The 27,379-nt window shown below is 39.5% G+C and overlaps 1 protein-coding gene and 1 pseudogene across 1 annotated transcript; both read right to left on the bottom strand.

The window, feature by feature from the left end:
• Positions 1-1,731: 1,731 nt before the first annotated feature.
• Positions 1,732-18,553, bottom strand: LOC115432594 (von Willebrand factor A domain-containing protein 7-like). The gene is made up of 17 exons (XM_030153505.1): positions 18,203-18,553; positions 16,124-16,311; positions 15,762-16,037; positions 13,729-13,822; positions 13,514-13,651; positions 11,886-12,072; positions 11,635-11,804; positions 11,304-11,416; positions 11,098-11,214; positions 9,035-9,262; positions 8,809-8,944; positions 8,439-8,582; positions 8,247-8,339; positions 7,880-8,157; positions 6,478-6,771; positions 4,241-4,725; positions 1,732-1,738 (listed from the first exon to the last, which is right to left on the bottom strand). The coding sequence occupies exons 2-17, from the start codon at positions 16,298-16,300 to the stop codon at positions 1,732-1,734; spliced, it is 2,937 nt and encodes a 978-aa protein (XP_030009365.1). The 5' UTR covers positions 16,301-16,311; positions 18,203-18,553.
• A 3,891-nt stretch (positions 18,554-22,444) lies between these two features.
• Positions 22,445-26,168, bottom strand: LOC115432593 (uncharacterized; annotated as a pseudogene).
• Positions 26,169-27,379: the final 1,211 nt, after the last annotated feature.

Below are 27,379 nucleotides of genomic sequence, written 5' to 3'. Positions count from 1 at the left end.
CCTCTGGGTTTTTTGAGTTTTCCCTTGTAGAGAAGGAGGGTCTAAGGATGGGGGATGCCCAAGACACTAATCCATTTGCTTCATCGATTGTTTATTTGACTGTTGCTTATTTTCATGTTCAACAAATTCTGTAAAGCCCTGTGAGGAAACCTTGTTGTGAAATTGGGCTCTACAAATAAACTGAAATTGAAACTCAGTTTTCATGTGTCTATCACTTAACTCCAGGATATTTCTATTTCACTGTGTGATTTACTCTCAGTAAATTTAGGATGACTGTTCCATATATTAATCACAAAAAAAAATTATTAATCTTACTTTCTTCATTATGATGTTTTTTCTCTCTTCTGTGCTATCTGTGCTCACACAGGATTGTAAATAGTTAAACAGCACTGAAAATTTTCCAAACAATTGATCCTGGGCATTGGACAATTGCGACATCATGTGCAAACTCTGATAATGTAGTGGTAGTTATCATATGCTGATGTCACATGAGAGGAAGGACACTGGATTTCTGGGAAATGCAGTGTAAACTGAATATTAATTATTATTGTGTCTTTATTGCAGGTTAAATCATAGACTGTATGTGTAAGAAAATGTTTGAAATGGTGTGCAAAATGATCTGTCTGGAAAACTGGTGAAATGGTGACGTCAGTGATCATTGTTTCACTGGAAATTAACATGTTGGACTGCAAAGCTGCTGTCAAAAGAGCACCAGAGTTCATGTCTTTGTCACATAGTCTTTGGTTATGTATTAATGTTGTGATATTTTTAATGAGTACAAAATGACTTCAGAAGACTGTATGTGCTCTTATGTAAAATGAACTGGTCTGAGGGAATGTTTAACTGACCAAATTTATGCATATTCATATTCCTTTATAACCTGCAAAACAAAAAACAAACAAATTCCTGGAGAATGTTAAAAATCCACAAAATATTTGATAAAGATTCTTATTTGTGAAAAGCTTGTCTACTCAATATCCCATGTCATCTCCCCGGTTGCATGGCTGTGGTATGCATATATTTTCTGTATTTATTAAAGAATACAAACCTGCAGTTTCCCCTTATGCCATAGATGACGCCAAAGATGACAAAATGGAAATCCTGCAGGGCTTTACTTTATAATGTCCTATGCATTTTATGTCGTTGGTGAAGAATATCATCACTAACATGATCATTAACTGCACTGGCAGCAAGATCACTTTCTTTGTAAAGATATTCATCTACTCTACACATTTTTCAGTCACTTTTTCATTTCCAAATTCTATAAAGCGGATATGGTCAAGGGGGAAATATAACCTTTTGATCATGTGCATTGAGTTGTCCTCGGTAAAGTGTTGAACCATTTACTGACAACGTAATTAAAATGTAGAGGAATTTAGTTGAAAAAAAAAAAAAAAAAATCCCAACACTCAAAACACCGGCATTAGGAATCAAAGTACATTACCAATGCTACAGCTTCACATTAATTAGAAATTGTCATTTTAAACTTTTTTTTCCTTTTTTTTCCCCAAGTGTTTATGCTTTAATTTTAAGTGCTTGCTCACTCTGCATGTTTTGTGATCTCTTCTTGTTTGTTTCTTGTTTTTCCCTCATGTACAGCACTTTGTAACTTAGGTTTAAATGCACTGTATAAATACCCTGTTACTTACTTACTTCACTTACTTACTAAACATCTATGAACTACACTGTGTCGAAGTTTTTTACAAACCACAATAAACCCAAGCATTTTTCTCACATCCTGATAGAAGGACAAAAAATTAAGAATGTAGCTGAATTTAAATATTTAGGTGTTACACTTGACCCAAATCTAAGCTTTAAAAAGCACATTAAAAAGATGACAAATACAATCAAACTGAACTGTGCTAACTTCATGTTTAGAGTGTGTGTGACAGACTACAGTGGGACAGAAGAGTGAATGGTTGGATGTGAATGAATATTTTACATAGATGGGGTTATAAATATGCATTTTTATTTTTATTATTTTTTTACTGTTTTTAATGTTTTAGTTTAAATTAACGTCTGTTTTTTTAATGATAACATCAGCCTGCCCAGGTACGCCAAGTGGAAATTAGCACTAGTACCAGAACCTGGCACACTACATCTCTCCTTTTTAAGGTTAATGTATGTTTGTGCGTTGTCCCTGTCTAAATGAATAATAAAATGAAAAAAATGAAAATACACTTTATCAGCAGGTTTGACTATGTTATGAGCAAACATTACACTGCCTAACTCTTATACAGACACTTAGGAAAACCAAAAGTCATATTTTCTGGATCAGCAGTTTTCACTGTTGATAATATATATTTGTATATGTGCACTATAAACAGTATAATGTTTTGAGGTAAGTCACAACACTTTAAATGTGACTGGACTTTATTTAGGAAACATGTTTTTCCTTGATTCACACAACTGAAGTGAAGTGTAGTTGTGATTCCACTGCTCGGGTTAAGTCTTTATCAGCTTTTGAGTGCTTATTCTTTTATTTTATATTCAGTGATGTACTGACAGTTATGTCTTTTATCACCTTTATCTTTAGCAAATGTATTATATCTTTATGCATTGCCAACACTAATATGCATTCTAGTGTCTATGGCAAAGACTCCAGTCTGGTCAAACAAATCCAGTACTGTACAAATGTGTGCACACATGTATTGTATAAACTGTCTTGGTTAGATCTACTGAAGTTTTTAGCTCAATAGTTTTTACTTGTTCTTTTTTCTATGTCAGGTTTGCAAACTGGACGATTAGCTTATTTATCTATTTATTATTCTTGCTCTTTTTTTTCTCTTTCTGTTCTTCTCTCCTTCTTGTTCTGTCTTTTATATCTTATTCTTGTTCTGGGAAGTTAGTGTATTTTTAAATGTAAGCCCCATTCTATGTATTTGGATGAAGCCATCCAATCTGAGCAGATTTTCTTATATCTGCCATGTTTAATGGTTTTCTTCCAGTACATTATGACTTTGTAATCTAAGTGATGTTTGTTATGTTAGTCATTTGTCCAGGACAACACATGGAAATTGGCTTCTCTGCTAAATCTGGAGCATGCATCTTGTTCTTTGTAACTAATGCCAATACACACTGTCCTGTAACAAAATAAATAATAAAAAATTTGTTAAAATTTTATAAAAGCTCCAAGAAACACATATAGAAAATTATTTATATTATATAACATGACTCAAACCTTTATGTAACCCAGAATAGACCTTATATGAAAAACATCTCTCAGTAGTACAATACATTTTAACAGTACAAGAAAGCATTTATAACTAGAAGCATTCGGTGATCGCAGACCTCCACCAAGGCAGATCAGTGCCCCCCCATCACCACCAAATTTTAATAATTTGTTCCTTGTGCCAGTATCAACATTTCCTGAAATTTTCATCCAAATCCGTCCATAACTTCTTGAGTTTTCTTGCACACAGACAGACAGACAGACAGACAGACAAACCAACACCAGCAAAAACATAACCTCCTTGGCGGAGGTAAATATGCATTGGACTTTTTCTTTATGATTTATTGTGAGGTTTTATTACAATTATGTTATTTATCATTTAACTACATCAAACATATCAGTAATAATGTATGCAGTTGTTGAGTAGAGCCCATAGCTGAAAAGCAAAAATTCAAAGTTAAAATAAACTAATGTTAAATTTTGTTAAAGTTTGATTAGCATACAGAACCCTGTGTATTTGATCAAAATGCCAAATATGCCTGAATACTGATTTATGTATAGATATACTGGACTATAAGATATACTATAGCGGCTGCAGTATAGCCCCACATACAATGAATGAGAGTTCAAAGAAAAATGAGAAATATGTTTTTTGGTTAAATAATGATTACTGTTAACTTAGTCTAACCTTAGTCCCTTTTACTCACACTAATATAAATGTATGCTATTTGGATCTGTGAACACCTCCCTACATTAACATTACACTCTGTGGAGTCTGACTTAACCTGGCAAATTAAACCCAAGACCAAGAATCATAATGGTGAAACAAAGAAGGGATGACTGAACAACCCTTGAAGAAAAAGATGTGGTTGACTGTGACGTTGTAGTCAGTGATTGTGATGTTGTAGTCAGTGATTATGATGTGTAGTTAGTGATTGTGACGTTGTAGTCAGTGATTGTGATGTTGTAGTCTGTGATTGTGACGTTGTAGTCTGTGATTGTGATGTTGTAGTCAGTGATTGTGACGTTGTAGTCTGTGACTGTGATGTTGTAGTCTGTGATTGTGACGTCGTAGTCTGTGATTGTGATGTTGTAGTCAGTGATTGTGATGCTGTAGTCTGTGATTGTAATGTTGTAGTCAGTGATTGTGATGTTGTAGTCTGTGATTGTGACGTCGTAGTCTGTGATTGTGACGTCGTAGTCTGTGATTGTGACGTTGTAGTCAGTGGTTTGGTGGTCATGGGGGTTGTGGTTGTGACTATGACACTGTAAATACAGGTGTCTACATTCCCCACCTGATCCACAACCACCAGCTCCACCGTAGGCGAAGAGCAGGACGCAGTATAAGACACAGCGATGGTGTTGTTGTCTCCAGGGGACAGGGTGGTATTCAGGGTGCCGTTGCCCTGTCTGAGGCTGATGCGGTCCACACCTGTACCGTTAATCCCATCTGTGACCTGGAGGGTGAGCGCCCACATGGATGAGTTGTAGCCGTCAGAGCAGTTGGACTGTAGAGTGAGCAGCTTGCAAACCGGAGGAGTGAAATCAGTCACCTATGAGAGAGGGAAGAGTTCACTCCCACTGACAGAGAATGTGACGGATACCTGCATCTTAAGTATTTGTTTTATCTTGTTGTTTCATTTCTAAGTAGACAGTGTCATAGTTAAAACTGGATGAATAAATCAGTTGTGTGAACAACTTGTTATCCAAGTGGAAGCCCCTGAGGACCCTCTTCAGACCACTTTTTGAAGTCCTGGTCTCATCCACTGGAAACATGTAAATCTTACCAACTGTATTTTTCTCATTTCTACACAAAATATCTCATCACACTTAAAATAAGACATAATCGCCTAAAGAGTAACCTTTCAGTGAGATATAAGAACTTATCTTTAGACAATAGATCTTGAAAATCTTATTTCAGGAAATTTTACCAAGGTAATTTTCACTTGTTCCATTGGCAGATTTTTTTGGGCTTAATTCAAGATTTTTTTTTTTTTTTTTTTTTTTTGGCTTAATTCAAGCCAAAAAATCTGCCAATGAAACAAGTGAAAATTACCTTGGTAAGATTTCCTGAAATAAGATTTTCAAGATCTGTTGTTTAAAAATAAGTTCTTATATCTCACTGAAAAGTTACTCTGATGAGATATTTTGAGTAGAAATAAGAAAAATACACTTGAGAAGATTTAAAATTTTTTCCAGTGTATTATTCCTGTCTAGGTCTCAGACAAGAAAGATTTTTATTTCACAACCGGTCAAGACAACAGCTATAAAATTGAATTTTCTGTGCCCTGTCAAATATATTTGTTAACAACATTACTGAGTGGAGTAATAGTAGGTATTGACATATAACCTCCTGTGTCAGATATAACCTAAAATGTGACAGCTTTTTGAGAATCTGTGGCCGTCTGGAGAAGACATTATATATCAGAAAAATCTTCTATAGTAATATTTGTTAAACTAAACAAATAATATAAAATAAAATAAATCTAAGTACATTTGTAAGAATAATGTCCTAATGTTGTGAAATTTTCCCATGGTGGGATCAATAAAGTCTTAGCTTATCTTAAAGAAAATGCACATCTGTAAATTCTACAATACAAAGCTCAATAAGATGAACTACCTATTACTTGTATGTTCTAAGTGTTGTTCCTCACAACATACTGTCATGTCTCGTCAAATTGTTAATCATGTTAATGTTTAGTGTTTCATGTCTCGTCTTTGGTTTTCAGTGTTTTGTCTTTGTTTGATTAGTCATTTTATGTTAAGTTAGAGTTTCACATTTTGTCCTGTCTTGTACTTCCTGTTTTATTTTGTACACATCTCTTCCCTCGTTTCAGACCCTGACTTCCTCCCTTTGTGTGTTTTCCCACCAGTGTGATTGTTAGCCCCACCCCTGATTGTTGTCACCTGTGTTCCCTACCTCATGTATAAATAGTCCTGTCTCTCTTTGTCTTGTGCCAGTTTGTCTGAATTTGTCAGTGTCTTCATGTCAAGCGGCCAACCAGGTTTTTCCATGTTCATCAGGTTTATGCTTCAAGTTTTTCTGTAAGAGTTTTTTGTTCAGCCTAGAGATTTGTTTGTAGTTTGATATATCCTCCTTGAGAGCGCTTTTTGTTAATCACTTTTTCATTATTAAAATACTTTGTTAAAATCTTCAATTTATGTGAGTCATGCATTCAAGTCCTCCATTTCATGTGTCAAGGAGTTCTAGCACATTTGTATCCATGTTCTGCAGGGCCCAGGATTTTGTGTTTCACCAGCATTTATACCAATAAAGATTTGTATTTTTTGTATGTGGTATTTACCGTTTTAAGGACACTGAGACTCAACACAACATAGTTGGCATCTGAACCATCAGAAGTCTGGGCCTCTATGGTCAGGGTGACTTCTGTACCAGATGTGGTGTTAACAGGAGCTGTGATGTTTACTGTGCCATTAGTACTGCCTCCACTTTCCAAAACTAAAGTGGATGGGAAAGTTGAAGTGAAACCCTGGTCATTAACAGCCTGGATGTTGACGGTTCCTCCTGCCCCGCTGGCTCTGACAGAGAAAGGCACTGAAAACGTAGTTCCTGGTTCCATGATACCATCTGATTCATCCTAAACAGAGATCAAAAACAGAAAATATTCAGTTTTCAATAAGCACAGGAAGGACATTATAGGATATTTTCATCTTCTCAGCCCTCAAAAATTATTTTAACAATCCAATAACATGACCTCCAAGCAGAGTGGTACTCAGTGTGACTAGAGTAAATATACATGTATACTGTTACAGTAACAGATGTCTGTATCATAGGATGGTAGTTTGGTTTGAATTAGTCATTAGAGTAACACTAGATTATTTAATTTTTATGCATAAATGACACAGTGGAGGAGGTTGCATGACAATGAGGATTCCATGGAGGAAGACAAAACTAATTAAAACAGGCAAGTGCTATTTGAGTCCAGTTAATTTCAAAAGAACCATCTGGGCCAATCAGATGACTTGGTTTTGCTACTGTTCTCTCATACACTCTCCACAGAGCAACGTCACAGCCAAACATGAAAATCATCTCAACTTGGTCTAAGGGTGGTCTGTCTCAGCTACAGGACTAGACTGGACAATACTGAATGGGACTTATTTGATCAGGGGTTAGAGCTAGAGTTAGGGTTAGGATTAGGGATAGGGCTATGGCTAGGGTAAAGGTTAGTGCTAGGGTTAGGGCTAAGGCTAGGGGTAAGGGTAGGGTTAGATCAAGGGTTAGGGTTAAAGGTAGGGTTAGGGGTAGGGGTAGGGTTAAAGGTAGGGTTAGTGCTAGAGTTAGGCCTAGGGTTAGGTTTAGGGTGAGAGTTAGGGTTTGGGTAGGGTTAGGGGTAGGGTTAGATCTAGGGTTAGGGTTAAAGGTAGTGTTAGGGCTAGGGCTAGGTCTAGGGTTAGGGTTATGGTTAAAGGTTACGGTTAGGATTGGGGTTAAAGGTTAGTGCTAGGGTTAAAGGTGGTGTTAGGGGTAGGGTTAGGGTTAGGGTTAAACTATTAGTGCATGTCTTTGGATGGTGGGAGGAAGCCAGAAAGAACCCACACAAACATGGGGAGAACATGCAAACTCCACACAGAAGGTCCTGTCACTGATATCTTACAGCATAAATTATTTCTTAGTGTTATGGTTTGTGCACCCCTCAATGTAAGCCCAGCATGAGTAGAATGGGGTGGTTTGGTGTGAGTGCTTACAGCAGTAATTGACAGAGAAGATGCTTTGAGGCTGGTGGTTGATTGTCTTTGGAATCCCACTGAAGACAGTCTGGAAGAACTATTCCCAATCTGTCCCTTCACAAGCACAACAAACGCCTGTGATGGGATCCTGTCAAAATGGACTAAGAACTTTTTACCGTCCTGATTTTCCACACTGCCGTTAACCTCCCCTGGCCCTGATGATTCGACCAGAACGACGTCTGTCACAATGGCAGAGTTACTCCCCGTTACTGTTACCATCAGAGTACCGTTGACACCTTCAGGAAAAAGAAAAAAAAAAAAAAACATTCATAGCAGATGTCAGATGCCATGGAACTATTGTATCATAAAATATGTGTTTATTCACCTGCTCTGGGACGGTTGTCTAGAGTGTCATAACCCCCAAACAGACCTCGTGATGGCTCCACAAATGTAAAGAAAAAGTCGATGGGACTCTGACCTAAAAAAGAAAGTTTTAGAGATGGAAAATCAACGAATGAGGGTTAGGGTTAGACAACAAAATGTATAATTTTTTTGTTTTCAGTCATGACTCTCTCACCTACGACCTTTAGAGTGTATGCATTTGCTGACACCAATGTCATTTTCCAAAGTCCCACTTGCATTATCAGCCTGAGGGTGTGAAAGTTTCCCACAAACTGGGATGAAGTGACTAATGGGCCTGTTGTACCTTCCTGAGACACACCTTTAAAGAAAGCCATGTCAAGAGATGAGTCCCATTATTTAACCTTATTGTAATAATCATAACTAATCAAATATTATGGTCAGTGCAAGCAAATTAAATGTCCAGAGCATCATTTGACATCTAAGCCACAGAGATGTTTGTCAGAGTAACAGCAGAATCTGAGTTTAAAATACTTGTCATTAACTTCTGAACTATTACTTATATCACATTTTAATGAGGGTATAACCTGAGGGGCTAGTGAGAGTTAACTTGTCAATTCCCCCAGTGATGTAAATTGTGGGGTTTTTAACAGAGTCGTCCACTGTGAATGTAAAATTGCCCGACTCTCCTCCTGAACTCCTGGCCACCTTCAGAAGTGTCACCTAGAAGATGAAATAAGAGTAGTGACACATGAACATTTATGAATTAGAAAAGAAAAAGAAACATAGACGGTGACAGTATTTCAGTAATACCAAAGTGGAGCTGGAAGACTCTACTACAATACTAGTGGCCTCCAGGAGCTGACTCTTGCTAACTTCTATAGCCAGGCCTTCTGAAGCCTCAGCCAGGTCTCTGAACAGCTGGTCGTCCGATAACAGCATGCGACTCCACCGATACTGGCTGGTTTGTCGGTTTGTTGGATACTGGTTTGTCGATCTCCGTCCACGTAAGCCAATAGGAACAGTCAACATGATATTTACCTGGACAGAAAACAGATGAGCAAGGATTTGATCCATAAGCCATACACCATCAAGGCTCAATGTGTAATATTTAGTGTCAAGTGGTGACATTTCATATTTCAGAAACCATCTGAATACTTCTCACCTCAAGATCCTGATAAAAACATAGAGCCAATGTTTTGTTTGTCCTTTCTTCGGACATTAAGTTGCTTTAAATAGGATGAATTTATGACTTAAGAATCATTACTTCCACCAGGAGGTTATGGTTTCATTGGGGTTTGTTTGTTTGTTTGTTAGCAAGAGAAATCAGAAAGTTATGGACAGATTTTCATTCAATTTCAGGAAATGTTGATACTGGCACAAGGAACTAATGATTATATTTTGGTGGTGAACGGGGGGGGGGGGGGGGGGGTGCTGCTGCTGATCTGCCTTGGCGGAGGTCTGCACTCTCTGAGTGCTTTACTGGTTTTCTCTTTTTTCTTTTTACACACATTTTTCAATGTCCAAACTTGAGATGCACATTTGGTTATTTTGCTACACTAAATTGTCATTTTTATGTATAAGGGAGAGGATGGAGGGTGTTGTGTACTATTGAGTAGATTTTGGAAAGGAAAGTCTAGATAAGAAAACATTCACCTCAAACAGACTTTCCTTCTTTTCTTTAAGCAGGAGCTTTCATAACTGTGACCATGTTTTGTTTTAGGAAACATAATGTGGGAGGGTTTGACCTGAACAGAACACTTAAGAATCTTAACATCTGTCTTCTGTTTCATTTATTTAATAGTCCACATTGGATTTGGTCTCAAACATGTATCTGTTCCTCTTATGTTCAGTACTTTGGAATCACTGTGCTGCAGTACTGTGTCCCTGCAGCCATAAAACACATCCATTTGACAGAAAACACTCAAGTGTGGCTGACTTTTTTTTGCTCACACTGACAAGGCAAAGTAAACTGAGTGGTCAGCCAAAAGGCAGCTGTTATAAGATGAGCTCTATGGACCTACTATAGATCAGAATCCCTTCTCCACCTATTGATACCATAGTGATACAGGTCTTAATTCACTTTATTGTAAACCCTGTAAATTGGTTGAGGATGAGGCTTTGGTTTGAAAGCAGAGCTGTTAGTGACAGGAGTGCATCACTCATGTAGCTAACTTTATAAACAAAACAAAAAACAAAAAAAACATGTCATTAAAAGTGAAATCATCGCTGAAATTCACACAAAAGGAAATTCAGATTTCCACTTATTAAAAAATGCATGAATAAATGGGAATCAGTCATACTGAATGGATGAGTCTGATTAGGCTAAGTTGGCTGTAGCCCTAATAAAGACACACATGTTGCCATGTGAAGTTAGTCTATGTTCTTGTCTTCCATGTTTATAGTTCATCTTATCATGTGTTACTTATTTTAATTCCACATTTGAGAAGATTTACTCAAACATGAAACATTGTCCTATTTTTTTGATCTGTGGGTCATAATTACTAATGCAATGGAGTTGGCTAATGTCAAAGAATGATCACTGTCTAACATAAAAATCCAACCAGTACTTCAGCACAAACTCCATGTTAGTACAAAACCATGCAGTAATGTAATAGAACCTTACAGATTCAGAGGCCAGTGACCCTCTTCTAGTCAGCTCACCTGTAGCTAAAACATGCAAAACTGTCCTGGTGATCTTTTATCTATATTTGGTAGGAATATTTGTGGTCCTGTTTCACATAAACTGCTTCTTAGTGTAAACTCTGGTCTGCACTCATACATGTAATGTGACACTTCACACAGTGCCATCACACTACACTTCCTTTCTATTCACTGATTCTTTAAGCTTCATCAGCTGTAGCTACATTGCTCACCACTGTCTTCGTTCGCTCTATAAGTGCATTCACAGTGTTTAACAGGTGTCTGTCTTTAGCAGGAGCATCAGTGAAGAGGAAGATCTCAGAATTGGGAGGGGCACCAGTCAGAGCCAGCTGCATGAAGACCAGTGGAGATAGTTTTAAACATTATGATGTAATTGTGTTTTACTGGATGGATTTTGAAGAAGCCTCACAGACATCACCTGAAGTCCTGACAGAGCCATTTCTGGAGCATCTCCTCCTCCAATTGCTGTTAGCGCATTAATTTTTGTCTTGAATTCAGTTGGATTTGTAGTTCTGATCAGTGGACCAAAGTCTGACATGTATATGGAGAAAGGAGAAAGGACACTTTTTTAATTCTTTATCTTCTGTTTCATGTTATTAAGATGGTTTAAGTCATAGCTGAAACTATATTTGGAATATTTACATTATAATTACATTAGTCCACTAAGTACACACAACAAGAGTAATAAATAGTAATCTGCTATTTTGTTTAGTAGAATGAGAGGAAGAGTGGATTATGGGATGTTTTACCTGGGTCATTAAAAGGCACAAGGATGTAAACTGAGGGCTCTTCAGCTGTTCCTGCTTTACTGTTAATTATAGAGGAAGTGACATTCTTCACTGCATCGATGTCATTCCACATACTTCCTGTTGTGTCGATGCAGAAACAGAGAGGTTTACCTGTGGAAATCCCCATCATCCTGAGGGACAAGAAGAGAAAGACAGTGACAAACAGGAGAGAAAACTGTGCTTCACTGGAACAGGCAGGGTATGTTTCATACTCTAGGAACACTCTGTCTCCAGCAGCTCTTCGGACATCCTCCAACAGCTCACTGGTGGCAGCTATAGCCACGTCTGCTGCTTTAAAGTGGAGGTGTCCATGGCTGGAGTCCACCTTGTCCTTGTTGATTCCACCTTTGGGCTCAGTTCTGCTTGTTCCATCAAAAAAACCTCCATGACTGCATTTTCCTGTTCAACATTAGACACTTGAAAATAGAAGATGTCTTCTTTTCTCTGTGTTAATGTTTTGATAATACACAAAGATAAGGTAGGAAAATTAATTTATATATTTGTACATACAAATATGTTCAGACAAATCTGTAATATGTAGACAGACATGGAAAGTAATTATTTACTACTACTACTAATTATTGATACACAACACACAATTCCACAAAGCTGGGACACTGTGTGAAATGTAACTAAATAAATACAATGATTTGCAAATCTCACAAACCCATATTTTCTTCACAATAGATCATTGAAAACACATCAAAAGTTTCAACTAAGAAAATGTACCATTTTAAGAAATAAATTGGATAAGTTGGGACAAGGGCAACAAAAGATTGAAAACAATGTTACAGTAAAAAAAAAAAAAAAAAGAATACCTAATGAACATTTTGCAATAATTAGGTTAATTTGTAAGTGGTGAGTAATTATGGAGCAATTTAGGATATATACTACAAAACTTTAAGGTCTTTGAACATATCATCAAGTACATACAGTACAGTACATATAATCAACAGATTCAGAGAATCTGGAGAACTCCCTGTGAGTAAGGGGACAACAGTGAGCATGAATATCAGATTCTAGAACTCCTCAGGCAGACAGGTGACACTGTATTAAGTATCCAGGTCAAAAGCCTGCATCTTTCATGGAATGGGGGTGCATTAGTACCTATGGACCTGGCAGCTTGTACATCTGGAAAAACTGCTGGAAACTATATGTGTGGTTTTAGAGTCACACATGCTCCCATCCAGACAATGTGTTTTTTGGGGAAGGCCTTGTGTATTACGATGCTAAACCACATGTATTACAACCACATGGTTTTGTAGTAGAAGAGTCCAGGTGCTAAAGTAGTCTGCAGTCCAGACCTTTCACCGATTGAAATCATCTGGAGCATCATGAAATGAATAATAAAAGAAATGTGTGATTTAAGAATGTGATAATATTCATGTGGTGTCCTCAGCTCCCGGATGTTTGTAGACTATTGTTACACATGTGGTAAAAGCTCTGTCCCATATTTTTCGGAAATGTGTTGCTTTCAGTAAATTCAAAGTTACCTCATTTTACTCTTTAAAATGGTACTTTTCCCACCCAAAAACCATTTGATATGTTTTCTATGTTCTATTATGAGTAAAATATGACTTGTTTAATATGGCTATTTGTACTGCATTCTATTTTTACTGACATTTTACACAGTGTCCTAATATTTTGGGGTTGTTATAAGATTAAGAAAATGAAAAAGCTGACAGAAGCAGAACTACAACAATAACAGTGTACAATATAAAACTGTTCCCTTTATCTGTCTGGTCTTGTTTGCTAATTTTTTCCGCAATCCACTATCTAATAATTTCTAAAATCTAAAATTTTAAAATAAAGAAAAAAGGAAAAGTCTAAAGACATTTACCTGCTGGTTTCGATCTGGGAAAAAACGTCCAAAGTTTAAAATACCCTGAGGTCAGGATTTTGTCACGTAGGATATCTTCCAAAATGTTATTTGTGCAGTCGTCACCATCACAGCTCCGGCAGGTCGCTCTTGCTCTATCTAAAATGAAGTATTTTGTTCTGTGAAATCAGTTTAATCTCATGCAGAATGACACTGACATCATATGAAGTCTTCACCTGCTATGTTACCGATACTGGTGCCTCCTCTGAGCAGATTGGTGTTTGGGCGTTCGTTTCCCATCTCAATCCAGTTGCTGTGACTGTAGAAGTCCTTAAGGTTTCAAAAATGGTACAAGTTGAATATTTACAGCACACACTAAATGGTCTTACCACATAATGGAAGACTACATAAGACTTACTGAACATGCATTGACTCTGGTTAAAGCTCATGTTTGACCTCCAGTCTGGTGTCTGCTAAAGACACCAAACACCCTCCTCAGAGCCAGTGTTTGCTTTGTCTCTTTCTAGTTAAGGGGGTAATGACACACTCAGTCATATAATGTGACAGTTATGCTTCCATCCACTTAACCCACAAGGACCCAGTGCTACTTTGGTGCCAATTCCCAAATGAATTTTTCTCTCTATTTAATCTTTCTAAAGTGGTTTTTCACCATTACTTATAATATTATCCTCTGCATTTTGCATTTTTCACCATAAATAATGTATTTTCCTGTATTTAATGTCCTATATTAAATGTAGATATTCATGAACACTCAGTCAATTCAAAGGTTATTACATCAGAAACAGAGAAAAATTAAGAAAAAGTAACTTTTTCAGCAAAGATATCATTGACTGAACATAAATCAAGCACCCCCATGCACTGTCATTGATCCAGCTCCATGGGTTTTACTGGTGAATCAATCTTGTAGAAGACGATGGTGTTTCCATGGTAACTACACAGCCTCTGAACATCCAAATGGGTCATATTTGATGACCATGAAAAGATGACAAACTGCATTTTACACCAATTATTTACATGTATTGATAGGATTAATGGATCCAACAGGTATTATACAGTTTAGATCAGTAGATGGTTCATGTCACCGGTGGCTGTTTGGGTCTCTATGGGTTAATACACTAGTGAAAATCCAAGTTGTTTCTTCTTTCTAATCTATCTATCTCTGATCTCCATTGAATCTCAAATTCAATGGAGGTACCCGTGTCGATGATGAGCTGGAGACTGAAGTTGGTTTTTCGCTTTGTTCACATAAATTCTGAATTTAAGAGGTAGACCTGCCGGGTCCTGATGTTACATCACATATTTTGTTGCTGAAAAGATGACAAACTGTATTTTACACCAATTATTCACATGTATTGATAGGATTAATGGATCAGCAGGTATTAAACAGTTTAGATCAGTAGATGGTTTTGTTGCCAGTGGATATTTGGGTCTTTATGGGTTAATCTGACTCACAGGGTGAACATTCACAGAGTAACTGTGAGTTGGCATCCTCCTCCCTTCCATTATCTGCATGTGACTGTTTTCCACATCTCTTTTGATACATCACAAAACAACCTCTGAGCTGTAACTACTCACTGAAAATAGCATCTGTCTTTCTATGTGACGTCTTCTTTTGCATTTTTTGCCTCAGTTGTCAAGGCTTTGTGACTACCTCTTGCACACAAGAGAGGTTTGATTTGTTTACTGGAATACAAATAAGTTTTTTTTCCCAGTATTTTTTGATTTTTAAGATTCTTATTGGCATATAAATCACATTTATGCAAAGTACTCTGCAACTCTAAAATGACAGAGCAATTATAACACTATAAAACAAATCAGGTAAAATCATTCTGAAAAAAATGGGGGACACGAGACAAGAATTAAAATGCTCTGTGGTCTCGGCTAGCTATAATAGAGGAAATCTACTCCGTGGAAAGATTGACTTATTACCTACAGCTCAAGGAACATATCGTCATAAAATGCTGGAGAAAATGGCTGGACTATAAATAAAATAAAGCATAATTACTACTGTATGTCATTTAAACCTTTTGTGTTCAACCAGTGACCCCTAGTTTCTGTGTTGTATTGTCTGTTGATAAAACAAATAAAAATAAAGTTAAAAAAAAAATGCTCTGTGGTCTCAGCCAAAGTTCAACACCTGGTCACTCTAACTGTGACTTTTCAGTGTGGAAAAATAAGACTATTGAGTTTCCAAGTGCAACAACTGTACTAGAAACTCCTGAAATGAGTTTAAGCAACAATACAGTACCTGTAGAGAGTGGAGGATTTTTCCCAGTCTTTTTCTTGCTGCTTGAAAGTTCCCCTCCCGGTTACTGGCCTTCACAGCTCCTAATCCTTCTATGATGAGAGCCCTTCCCTCATTAAACAGCTCATTATCAAAGTGATGTTTTGCGGAGAAGAATGTGAGACTTTTATCCACTTGTACGTTTTTATCTTGGATTAACTCAATGACTTCGGCGAAACTCTTGGATGATATTCCAGGTCTGCAGGCCTGAGCTACAGACGCTGCTTCATAAGGCTGTGGCTGTATAAACAAACATATTTATTTATTCACAATGTACAACTACATTCAGAATGGAATAAATGCATTTGGTCAAATTTCATTCTTACTGGAAAACTGAAGTCTCGACCCTCTGAAAGGGCCAGTGAACGGCACGCCTGCAAAGTGACACTTAGGATTGCACTCTCAGTAATTTCCTGATGATTCAAAGAGTCATCTTTATCTACATGAAACGCATGGACTCCAGTCTGCAGGAGCAGGAAACTCAACACAGCCGAGCCAAACATCGTTCTTCAACCTGTCTGACCAACAATGAAACAGAAAGACAGACAATTAATACCAACTCTCACCACTGTTTATCTGACATGACTGAGCATAAGGAACACACACCAGACACAGTTAAGTTGAACCAATGCTGAAATTAACCAGTAAAGACCTTGTGCTACTTTTGAGGCAGTTGCCAAATGATGTTTCCTTTCTATTTTAACCTTTCTCAAGTGTTTTATCACCATTCATTATCATATTGTCCTCTGCATTTCATGTTTTTTTCAGTGAAAATTAGGTATTTTCTGATGTTTAATTTATCAATCTTGTAGATGTTCATAAAAGATTAAAGTTGAGTATTATATCAGAAACAGAGAATAATGAAGAAAAAATGACTATCAGCAAAAATATCAATAACTGAATGTAAAAACAAGCATCTCCATCCACTGTCACTGATCCAACTCCATGGGTTTTACTGGTGAATCAATGTTGTAGAAGATGACGGTGTTTCTACATTCACTACAGAGCCTCTGAACGTCCAAATGGGTCATAGCTGATGACCATGAAAAAATGACAAGCTGCTTTTTACCTGAATTATTTGAACACATTGATAGGATTAGTGAATCAACAGCTATTGAACATTTGAGATCAGTATATGCTTTTATTTGTTGGTGGATGTTTGGGTCTTTATGGGTTAATCTTATCACTTCTTGCTAGTTTTTTTCACTGACTGGATCAGAAATGTGTCTGAAAGATTAAATACTCCATCTGGGTAAATATAATTTTGTCGTATTTTATGTATGTTATACTTTCACAGTATGGATATTTCTCTTCCCTTGCAGCCTTCATGTACAGAAAGGACATATTGATATGTGGGAATAACTAACTTTTATTTTATTCTATTTAGCAAAAATGGTCCCACTATGACAATATTTTTTCCAGGACTCATTCCAGTTTTAATCAGTTTTATTTGATTCTGTTAGAAATGTTAAAAAGTTAACTTAGTAAAAAATCATGAGTTTTACATACAGTATGCAGAAGCTAAACGTGTAATTCACTGTTGTCTTAATTTATTAACGTGGATTTGAAAAAGAAAAAAATGTAAATAAATAAATTCAGATCTGCTAGTGTTTTTTTTTTTTAATAGGTGTAATTAAATCTTGAAATTCTTGAAATTTCTTTTAAGGATGATGTTTAACCCATAAAGACCAGAACAGTCACTGGCAACTAAAACCATCTACTGATCTAAACTGTTGAATATCTGTTGACCCACTAATCCTATCAATACATGTGAATAATTGGTGTAAAATGCAGTTTATTGTCTTTTCATGGTCAGCAGATGTGACCCATTTGGACGTTCAGAGGCTCCGTAGTAAACATGGAAACATCGTCATCTTCAACAACACTGATTCACCAGTAAAACCCATGGAGTTGGATCAATGACCACGGATGGAGACACTTGTTTTATGTTTAGTTAATAATGTATTTGGCTGAAAATGTCACTTTTTCTTCAGTTTTCTATGTTTCTGATATAATAACTCTCAACTTTAATCTGAGCTTTAATGAACATCTACATGATCTGTGAATTAAGTACAAGAAAATGCCTGATTTTCACTGAAAAAATGTTAAAGACAGAGGATAATATTGTAATAAATGATGATAAATCACTTAAAAAATCTGAAAGAGGCTAATTCTTTTGGGAACTGTATAAAAAAAAAAAAAAGAAAGGAACACTTGGTCTTTATAGGTTAATAAATACCTGCAATTTTGTTTTCTGGTATCAGGTACATTAAACAGGTGTGTTTACCTTTTATTCCCTTGTATCGTCTGTGTTAAGGTTCCAGATAAGACACCCATCCAACCACCACTATAAAGTGTGCTATAAAAGTAATGTATTACATGCAGGGACAAAAGTGTTTGATTACCTTTTAGTTTTGAAGGACACTGTCTGCTGCAAGTTCTGTCCAGGTACACATTTCCCCCAAATGTTACGTCACCAAAATGGACTAAAAAGTCCTGGAAATCACCTGGGAAGAACTGACTGAAGTCGTTAAAAATCAGCTGAAACTGTCAGAAATGAATGCAAAAAGAGTTAATTAAAAAGAAAATATACTTGTCTGAGGATGGTGTTGATACTGAAGTGGATATTTTGGGCTGTGCACCTCTGCTTTATAACCTGTGAGGATCCTCCTGTTGTGGTTTGACTTGGTCTGTTTTTTTATATATATCGCTCCAGCAAGCCTGGAAAAATCTGAACACATCTGCTATCTGATACCCATGTTCTAGTTACCTCCACCAGGAGGTATTGTGATCGCTTTGCTTTGTGTGTTTGCGTGCATGCGTGTTTGCAAGATAACTCAAAAAGTTATGGACGGATTTTCATGAAATTTTCAGGAAATGTTGATACTGGCACAAGGAAAAAATGATTAAATTTTGGTGTCGCTCGGGGGTGGGGGGGGGCCATGGGGGGCCACTGATCTGCCTTGGAAGAGGTCTGCACCCTCCGAGGGCTTTCCTTGTTTATTTGTTGATGATTTGGCTGATAACTCTGGGAAATAGACATGTGCATTGTTTTTTCTTGGAGAATTAGCAGACAACACCTGAGAACCACTGCCGACCTCAGCATATCCTCTTACTTTGGTTCATGTACACTGTTAGACATTTAAGAGGGTTTTTATTGGCAACAGTGTTGCCAGTAAGTTACTGTACTTAGAGTAATCTTACTGTATTTCACTTCTATAGTAACTCAGTGTTACTGTAATTACCTCCGCCAGGAGGTATTGTGATCTCTTTGCTTTGCATACGTGCGTGTGTGTTTGTTTGTTTACAACATAACTCAAAAAATTATGGATGGATTTTCATGAAATTTTCAGAAAATGTTGATACTGGCACAAGGAAGAAATGATTAAATTTTGGTGGTGATTGGGGGTGGGCCCACAGGGGGGCCCCACTGATCGGCCTTGGTGGAGGTCTGCGCTCTCCGAGTACTTTTCTAGAGAAGACAGCTTTAGGGTTAGGGCTAGGGTTAAGGTTAAGGGTAGGATTTGGGTTTGGGTTAGGGCAGGGTTAGAGTTAGGGTTAGGTTTATGGGTAGGGCTAAGGTTAGGGTTATGGCTAGGGGTAGGGTTAGGGTTATGACTAGGGTTAGGGTTATGCCTAGGGTTAGTTTTAGTGTTATGGCTGGGGTTAGTGTTAGGGTTCGGGATAGGGTTATTGTTAGTTTTAGGGTTAGGACTAGGGTTAGTGTTATGGCTAGGGTTAGGGTTAGAGTTAGGGTTAAGGTTAAGGTTAGGGCTAGGGTTAGGGTTCGAAGGTTAGGGTTAGGGTTAGGGTTAGGGACAGGACTAGGTTTAGGGCTAGTTTAAGGGTTATGGCTAGAGATAGGGTTTGGGTTAGGGTTAGGTTAGGGATAGGGTTAGGGTTAGGGTTTAGGTTAGGTTAGGAACAGGGTTGGGGTTAGGTTTATGGCTAGGGTTAAGGTTAAGTTTGGGCTAGGGTTAAGGTTATGGTTAGGCTTATGGGTAGGGCTAGGGTTAGGGTTATGGCTAGGGGTAGGGTTAAGGTTATGACGGGGGTTAGGGTTATTGCTAGGGTTAGTTTTGGTGTTATGGCTAGGGTTAGGATTTGAGTTCGGGGTAGGGTTAGGGTTATGCTTATGGTTAGTTTTAGGGTTAGAGCTAAGGTTAGGGTTAGGGCTAGGGTTATGGCTAGGGTTAGGATTATAGCTAGGGTTAGGGTTAGGGCTCGGGTTAGTGTTCGGGTTAGTGTTCAGGGTAGGGTTCGGGTTTGGGTTATGGGCAGGGTTAGAGTTAGGGTTAGGTTTATGGGTAGGGCTAAGGTTAGGGTTATGGCTAGGGGTAGGGTTAAGGTTATGACTAGGGTTAGGGTTATGCCTGGGGTTAGTTTTAGTGTTATGGCTGGGGTTAGTGTTAGGGTTCGGGATAGGGTTAGGGTTATGGTTAGTTTTAGGGTTAGGGCTAGGGTTAGTGTTATGGCTAGGGTTAGGGTTAGAGTTAGGGTCAAGGTTAAGGTTAGGGCTAGGGTTAGGGTTCGAGGGTTAGGGTTAGGGATAGGACTAGGTTTAGGGCTAGTTTAAGGGTTATGGCTAGAGATAGGGTTTGGGTTAGGTTAGGGATAGGGTTAGGGTTTAGGTTAGGTTAGGAACAGGGTTAGGGTTAGGTTTATGGCTAGAGTTAAGGTTAAGTTTGGGCTAGGGTTAAGGTTATGGTTAGGCTTATGGGTAGGGCTAGGGTTAGGGTTATGGCTAGGGGTAGGGTTAAGGTTATGACGGGGGTTAGGGTTATTGCTAGGGTTAGTTTTGGTGTTATGGCTAGGGTTAGGATTTGAGTTCGGGGTAGGGTTAGGGTTATGCTTATGGTTAGTTTTAGGGTTAGAGCTAAGGTTAGGGTTAGGGCTAGGGTTATGGCTAGGGTTAGGGTTATAGCTAGGGTTAGGGTTAGGGCTCGGGTTAGTGTTCAGGGTAGGGTTCAGGTTTGGGTTATGGCTAGGGTTATGGCTAGGGTTAGTTTTAGCGTTGGGGTTATGGTAAGGGTCAGGGTTATGGCGAGGGGTAGGGTTATGGTTAGGGTTAGGGTTATGGCTAGGGTTAGGCTTATGGCTAGGGCTAGGGTTGGGGTTATGGCTAGGGTTATTAACATGGTAAGTGTTAATATTAACATTAATTCTTTTACTTTCATAACATGTAAATATGTTAATAACATTCATAGCATGTTTATTATATGTGTATTACATGTTTATTACACTTTTTTACATGTTAATAACACATTTATTACATGTTAATAACACACTTATTACATGTTTATTACACATTTATTACAAGTTTATGACACATTAATTACATGTCAATAACACATTTATTACATGTTTATTACACATTTATTCCACATTAATTACATGTTAATAACAAATTTATTACATGTTAACAACACATTTATTACATGTTTATTACACATATATTGCATGTTTATAACACATTTATTACATGTTCATTAATTCTTTATTGCATGTTTATTTTTTGTGTCTTTACAAGGTAAGTAAGTGTCAAGGTTTGGATTAGGGTTAGGGTTAGTTTTGTGTTAGGGCTAGGGGTAGGATTAGGGTTAGGTTAGGTTAGGTTAGGGTTCGGGGTAGGGTTATGGTTAGTTTTAGGGTTAGGGTTAGTTTTAGGGTTAGTTTTGTATTTACAAGGTAAGTGTCAGGGTTTTGATTAGGGGTAGGGTTTGTTTAGGGTTAGGGGTAGGGTTAGGATTAGAGTTATGGCTAGGGTTAGGGTCAGGCTTATGGCTAGTGTCGAAGACACCCTTGTCTTCCCCCGAGTCCGTTGATGAAATTCAAAGAGAGTCAAGAAAAAGCCGTTCTTCTAGTAAACACACTCGTTTATTGAACAAAGATCTTTGGAGACCCAAGCCTAGTGGAACGCAGTCCACCTGGTAAGCAGCCAAGCGAGGGTCTGAATACATGTGGAAATACAGCAAGTTATACTGTGACACTGTTCCCGCCAGTACTTCCTCTTCTCGTGTCTAGGGGGTTTTTCACTTATATCATATCTGATTAAATCCAGTTTTGCTGTCTGGTGACATTTGCTGACACTAGTGTTCTGCTGACCCCTGATAAGTTCACGTTACTAAATTAGGAGTTGTTTTCTCCTTTCTGTACCCAAGTGAAAAAGTACTGACAGGAAGGCATACCGCAGTCATGTGCATGTGCAGCAGATCAGTAATGTAAAACCATAATATAGAAGTATAGAAATGTAATATGAATCATGTTTTAACTAATACATTTTATCACAATTCCCCCTTTTGATCTCTGTTAAGAGATCACCTTAAAATGCCTGTTCTATCTCTGTCCATTCATCTCCAGCCAAGCTGCCATTTTCTGCCATAAGGGGCATCATGTACTGTGGGGGGTGTACCCTTGTGTCTTTCTTTTCGATACTTCGATAGTTGAGGTGATGAGACAGACACAGATAGATCTGCTCTTCCCGTGATTGGTCCAAGCACCTCCACATTCGTTGGTTGGTGGCTTGGCACGCCACTTGATGGAGGGAAGCGCCTTTTCACCTTCCCCCACTTGCTTGATAAGAGCGTCTTCTCTTCTTTCTTCAGAAATTGAGGTCGACTACCCAATTTCCCAAGAGTGTCAGGGGATTATTCTGCCTCAGGGAGTGACACTCTTTTCTCTGAACCAGCCGGTTTAGGACTTTTTTCTGCCAAGTCTCGTACCACCCCCTTTAGTGGTCTGCTGGGCTCCTCAGCTGCTGCACACTGTGTCAGATGGAACCAGGTGTCCCCCTTCCCTTGGAGTTGGACTGCATGTGAGGTGCGTTCGACGACTCTGTATGGTCCTGTCCACCTTGGTTCTGACCACTTTCTTTTGCTGACCCAGAGGAGGACCCACTCAGTGACTGGAGGTTCCTGTTTCTCCTCTGGCGGTCACTGGTTCTCTACCTGTAGGGTGTAAGCTGAGACAAGACTTTGCAGTTCTTTAAAATAGGTTTTGTCTGTCATTTCCTGTCCTTCCCCACCTCCCACTGGTCTGGAGGTTGGTCCAGGGAAGAGTCAACCAGTCTGTAGTTCATGTAGGGTAAACCCCGTCCTTTGATTTACTGTCGTTCTGATAGACATCAGTGCTAATGGGAGTGCGTCAAGTCAGTTCATTTTTGTCTGTGCACAGATTTTAGCCAATCTTTATTTGATCGTCTGATTCATTCTTTCCACTTTACCTTGAGACTGAGGGTGATAGACGGTGCCAAATGAATGTTTAAGACCTAAAAGTGTTTCTACTTTCTGCAGGTCTTTGTTTTTGAAATGTGTCCTGTTATCTGATCTTATTTTCCCTGGAAACCCGTGTCTGGGGATGTAATGGTTGATCAAGAATTTTTGTAGTGACGCACTATCTTCCTTTTTAGTCGGCCACACTTCCGGCCATCCTGTGTAAGTATCGATGCACATCAGTATGCACCTGTATCCCCTGACTATCTGCACCATATCTGTATAATCAATGACTATTTCTTTACCTTTCTTTACCTTCAAGTGGATATCTGCCTATTTCGGGTTTCAAAGTTGGTCTGACATCGTACTGAATGCACAATTCACATGTCCTTCAAATATGGATGCCACCAATTACCCAGGTTTCTCATGGTTTGGATCATGCCGACATGTCCCACACCATGTGCCTCTTCCATCAGTCCCCGCCGGAGCCCCGGTGGGAGAATAGGTCGTCCGTCCAGCCCCCTCCACAGTCCCTCCATGTGTGTGCCTCCTCTAGTTTTCCAGACTGAGTTTTCCTGTGGAGAAGCTTTATCCTGTTCTTGAACTATGTGTTTTAGAGTTAGTGAAGTGTGGTTGTCATCTTCATCTCCCTCTCTGCATACTGTTTTCTGAGTGTATCCTGCGGCTTCTTTTGCCGCTATATCTGCAGCTCGATTACCTTTCGCTATAGGTGTCTGTGCAGTGTCATGTCCCTTACATTTTATCACTGCTACCTGTTGTGGTAGTATGATAGCTTCAGCTAGCTGTTTGATGTCTGTCTCGTGTTTGATTGGCTTGTTAGAAGCCGTGAGAGATCCTGCTCTCTGCCATTGTGGCAATTCTATGTGTACCGCGTTGGCTCCATATGCTGAGTCTGTGTAAATGTTGACTTTTTGACCCTTGCTTAGCTCAAGTGCCCTGGTAAGTCCTTTGATTTCTGCTCTCTGTGCTGATTGTGGTCCTGATGTAATTGGTTCGGCCTCTAGAGTGACTAAACTTCCCTCTTTGTCTTCTATTACTGCATAGGCCGATCTCAGTTCTCCTTTATCTGTCCTGTAGCAGCACCCATCAGTAAAAATCTGTTTTGCTCCTGCGATGGGGTCTGCTTGTAAGTCTGATCTAATTTTACCTGTTCTGGTTATTACCTCTTCGCATTCATGTGGCTCTCCTATACCCATTCCATCTGCCATGTTGACTCCCTCATGTGTGTAGGTTATGTGTGATACAGTACAGCGTTAGTAACGCTGTCTGCATCAGAAACATCCAAAAAGAATGGTGATGAGTAGTCGGGGAGTGCGAGTGTTGTGGCCGTGGATAAGGACTGTTTAAGTTTTATGAAAGTTTCCTCCGCTTCCAGCGTCCAATCCAGGGTTGCCTGCAGATTGCGCATGCCCTGTGCTCTCACCATTGCTCTTAGTGGTTGTGTGACACTGGTGTAGTTGGGGATGTAGTTCCTACTGTACCCTGTGAGCCCTAAAAATGATAGCATGTCTTTGACTTTGATTGGTTTGGGGTAATGCAGAATGGATGTCCTGTGTTCTGCTGACATCCCTGCGCCCTGTGGAGAGATTACTCGTCCCAGGAAGGTCACCTGTTTGCGGCAGACCTGTAATTTAGATTTACTGACCTTGAACCCTTTTGTGGCCAGATGTTCAAGGAGGGTTGCTGTGGCTCTAAGACAGTCCTCCTGTGTTTCTGCTGCCAACAACAGGTCATCCACATACTGGATCAGGGTAGTTCCTTCTGGCAATGGGCAATCTGTTAACAGCTGTTTGAGAACTTGATTAAATAAGCCCGGTGATAGGGAGAACCCTTGTGGTAGGCGAGTGTATCTCAACTGATGACCTTTAAATGTGAACGAGAAGATGTCTCAACATCTGTCAACTAAGGGGAGGCAGAAAAATGCATTAGCCAAGTTGATGCAAGTAAACTATGTTTGTTTAGATGTTAGGCTAGTGAGAGCAGTGTATGGGTTTGGAACCGGCACAGTTGGAGTGACCAGCACGTCATTGAAGGCTCTTAGATCATGAGCCATTCTGTATTTGCCTGTGTTCTTTTTCTCCACAGGCAAAATAGGGGTGTTCCATTCTGAGTGAGACGGTTCTAATACCCCTGCATCAAGTAACCCATACACTATGTCACTAATGCCTTCTTCGGCTTGAGGCTTGTGTGGATATTGCCTTATCCAAATTGGTTGTTCAGTGCGTATTACAAACTCAATTGGGTCAACATCTACCAAGCCAACACCAGTGGGAGACTCTGACCACAGGTATGCAGACATCGAGTCAATCAGTGGTTGTGCTTCCGGATGGTCTGTTGTTTCCCTACCATGGTGTCTGTCAGTCAGATTGTGTTCTGCTGTGCCTGTTGAGGTGGATGAATGATGGATTCTGTACATGTTAGTAGAAGGTGAGTATGTCACTGCAGATAGCTGTGTTTGTACCCAGTCAGCGGTTTCAGTTCCCCTTTTTACCATTTCCCCTAATTCTTTTGCTTGGTGTTTGGGATGTAAGCCTAGTGAGATGTGTGGGACTGCTTCAGGCCTCATTCTATACCACTGCTCCTGTGTGGGTGTAAGTAAAACTTCTGCAGCAACTCCTTCCTTTCCTATGTAAATGTCTGATACATGTACTGACCAGTAATGTCCCTCCAGTTGATTCTGAAATTCTTCTAAATAGCATTCATCCTGTTGTCTGTCATAAAAAAGAGTCATGTGTGGTGGATCAGGGGGAGGAACATAAGGTGCTAGGAGGTCGAGCCAAGGTCGCCATTGTTGGTATGTTGACATTATCCCATTGTCACTAGTGTGCTCAGGATGCAGCAATATCCAGTAAATGTCTGCCATGGGTGTAGGTAGTTCACTAATGAGATATTGACCATCATGTGATGTGCTATTACATGTCAAAACAGTACCATTCTTGAGGGTCACCATGAGTCCATCGGCGCTACAAAGGATGGAGGCTCCCAGCTTCACCAAGATGTCCCTCCCCAGTAGGCTGACTAGGACTGTGGGTGAGATGATGTATGGATGAGTCACAGACTGTGACCCCACCTTAGTGGACAGCGATTGGGTGAGTGGCAGTGTCTGGCTTTCCCCTGAGAACCCGGTGATGGTGGCCATTTTGCTGACAGGCTGGCACCACGAGGTGTGTCTCTCATGGTTGATTGTGTTGCCCCTGTGTCAACGAGAAAAGGCAGTCTCTCCACAAACCGTCACTTGCAGCATTGGATCTGCCGTGCTCCTGCTGCGCGGGTGTCTCGATGGGGTGTGTCATTGCTGATTGGCGTCTCCCTCCTCCCAGGCTTCATGGTAGTACTGTCCTGCTGGAGCCGCTCTCAGGTTGGGTGCTCTGTGAGGCGGTCTGGCCGGACCCTGGCCATGCCCTCTTTCTTTGGACTGTTGCTGACACCTGTAATGCGGACAGTCTCGTACCCAGTGGCCCTGCTCCTCACAGAAGTAGCACACATTAGTATTGTTAGGTGGCATTTGACCTGGTCCTCCTCTCCATTGACCTCTGACTCCCCCTGGTGCACCTGGGCAAAAATTACAGCCAGGAGGTCCCCCTCTATATTGTGATTCCCATGGTGGGATGGGGTAAAGGTCTGGCGAATCATTTGCTACCATGTTTTTAACTGTGGTTTTGTCATTTTTTCTTTTATTTCTTGCCTTCTGTCTGGCCTCACTGAGTTGCAATTTTAACAGTTGTGTTTTACGTTCTTCCTCCTCTTTTTTTCTCTTTGTCATTATCATCTTTTGCTTTTGTGAGGTGATGTAACACATGTCTCTCCCAGACTGCATTGTCTGCTCCCGGTAAATCTGGATTATCCTTGATGGTTCTACTAACACTGGCAGGGAGTCCTTCTAACACAGCTGTTCCATACCACTCCCTCTGCACCCCCTGATTTCCTGGATGCTGCCCTGTGTGTCTTACCCACCAATCAATGCACTCTGTCAACCACTGTCTTGGATTCTGGGTATGTGACCACGTGAATTTTGGAATTGCGGTCTGCGGAGGCAGAGGACATCGAGTCCGGAGGGCATTCCCAATAGTGGTAGCTACCCAGGTAAAGGGAACGTCGTCCGGTAGTCTGTTAGTTTCGGCTTCAATTTCAATATTTCTACACTCTGTACTGCTTATGCATCTGGCCATGATTGCTCTGTAGTCCCCTAAGGCTAAATTTTGTCCCGCTGTCAGATCGTCCAGTTTGCCAAGCCAGAGACCACCTCCATCTGTGATTGGCGGCATCTTTTCTATTATACAGGGTGGGGAAGCAAAATTTACAATATTTTGAGGCAGGGATTGAAAGACAGTGTATGATCAATTAGTTTAT

The sequence above is a fragment of the Sphaeramia orbicularis genome, chromosome 14, assembly GCF_902148855.1.
Source record: "Sphaeramia orbicularis chromosome 14, fSphaOr1.1, whole genome shotgun sequence".
NCBI lineage: Eukaryota > Metazoa > Chordata > Actinopteri > Kurtiformes > Apogonidae > Sphaeramia > Sphaeramia orbicularis.
Note: the sequence above shows the minus strand (reverse complement) of the source record. Positions and strands in the feature narration are given on the sequence as shown.

Bases quoted from the DNA above. Each gene is read 5' to 3' on its own strand.
- LOC115432594 (XM_030153505.1), bottom strand. From the start codon at position 16,300: ATGTTTGGCTCGGCTGTGTTGAGTTTCCTGCTCCTGCAGACTGGAGTC. The intron at 16,038-16,123 runs GTAAGAATGAAA...TTGTTTATACAG, and splicing joins GTCGAGACTTCAGTTTTCCA to CCACAGCCTTATGAAGCAGC. The intron at 11,417-11,634 runs GTAAAACATCCC...TATACATGTCAG, and splicing joins TGTGCCTTTTAATGACCCAG to ACTTTGGTCCACTGATCAGA.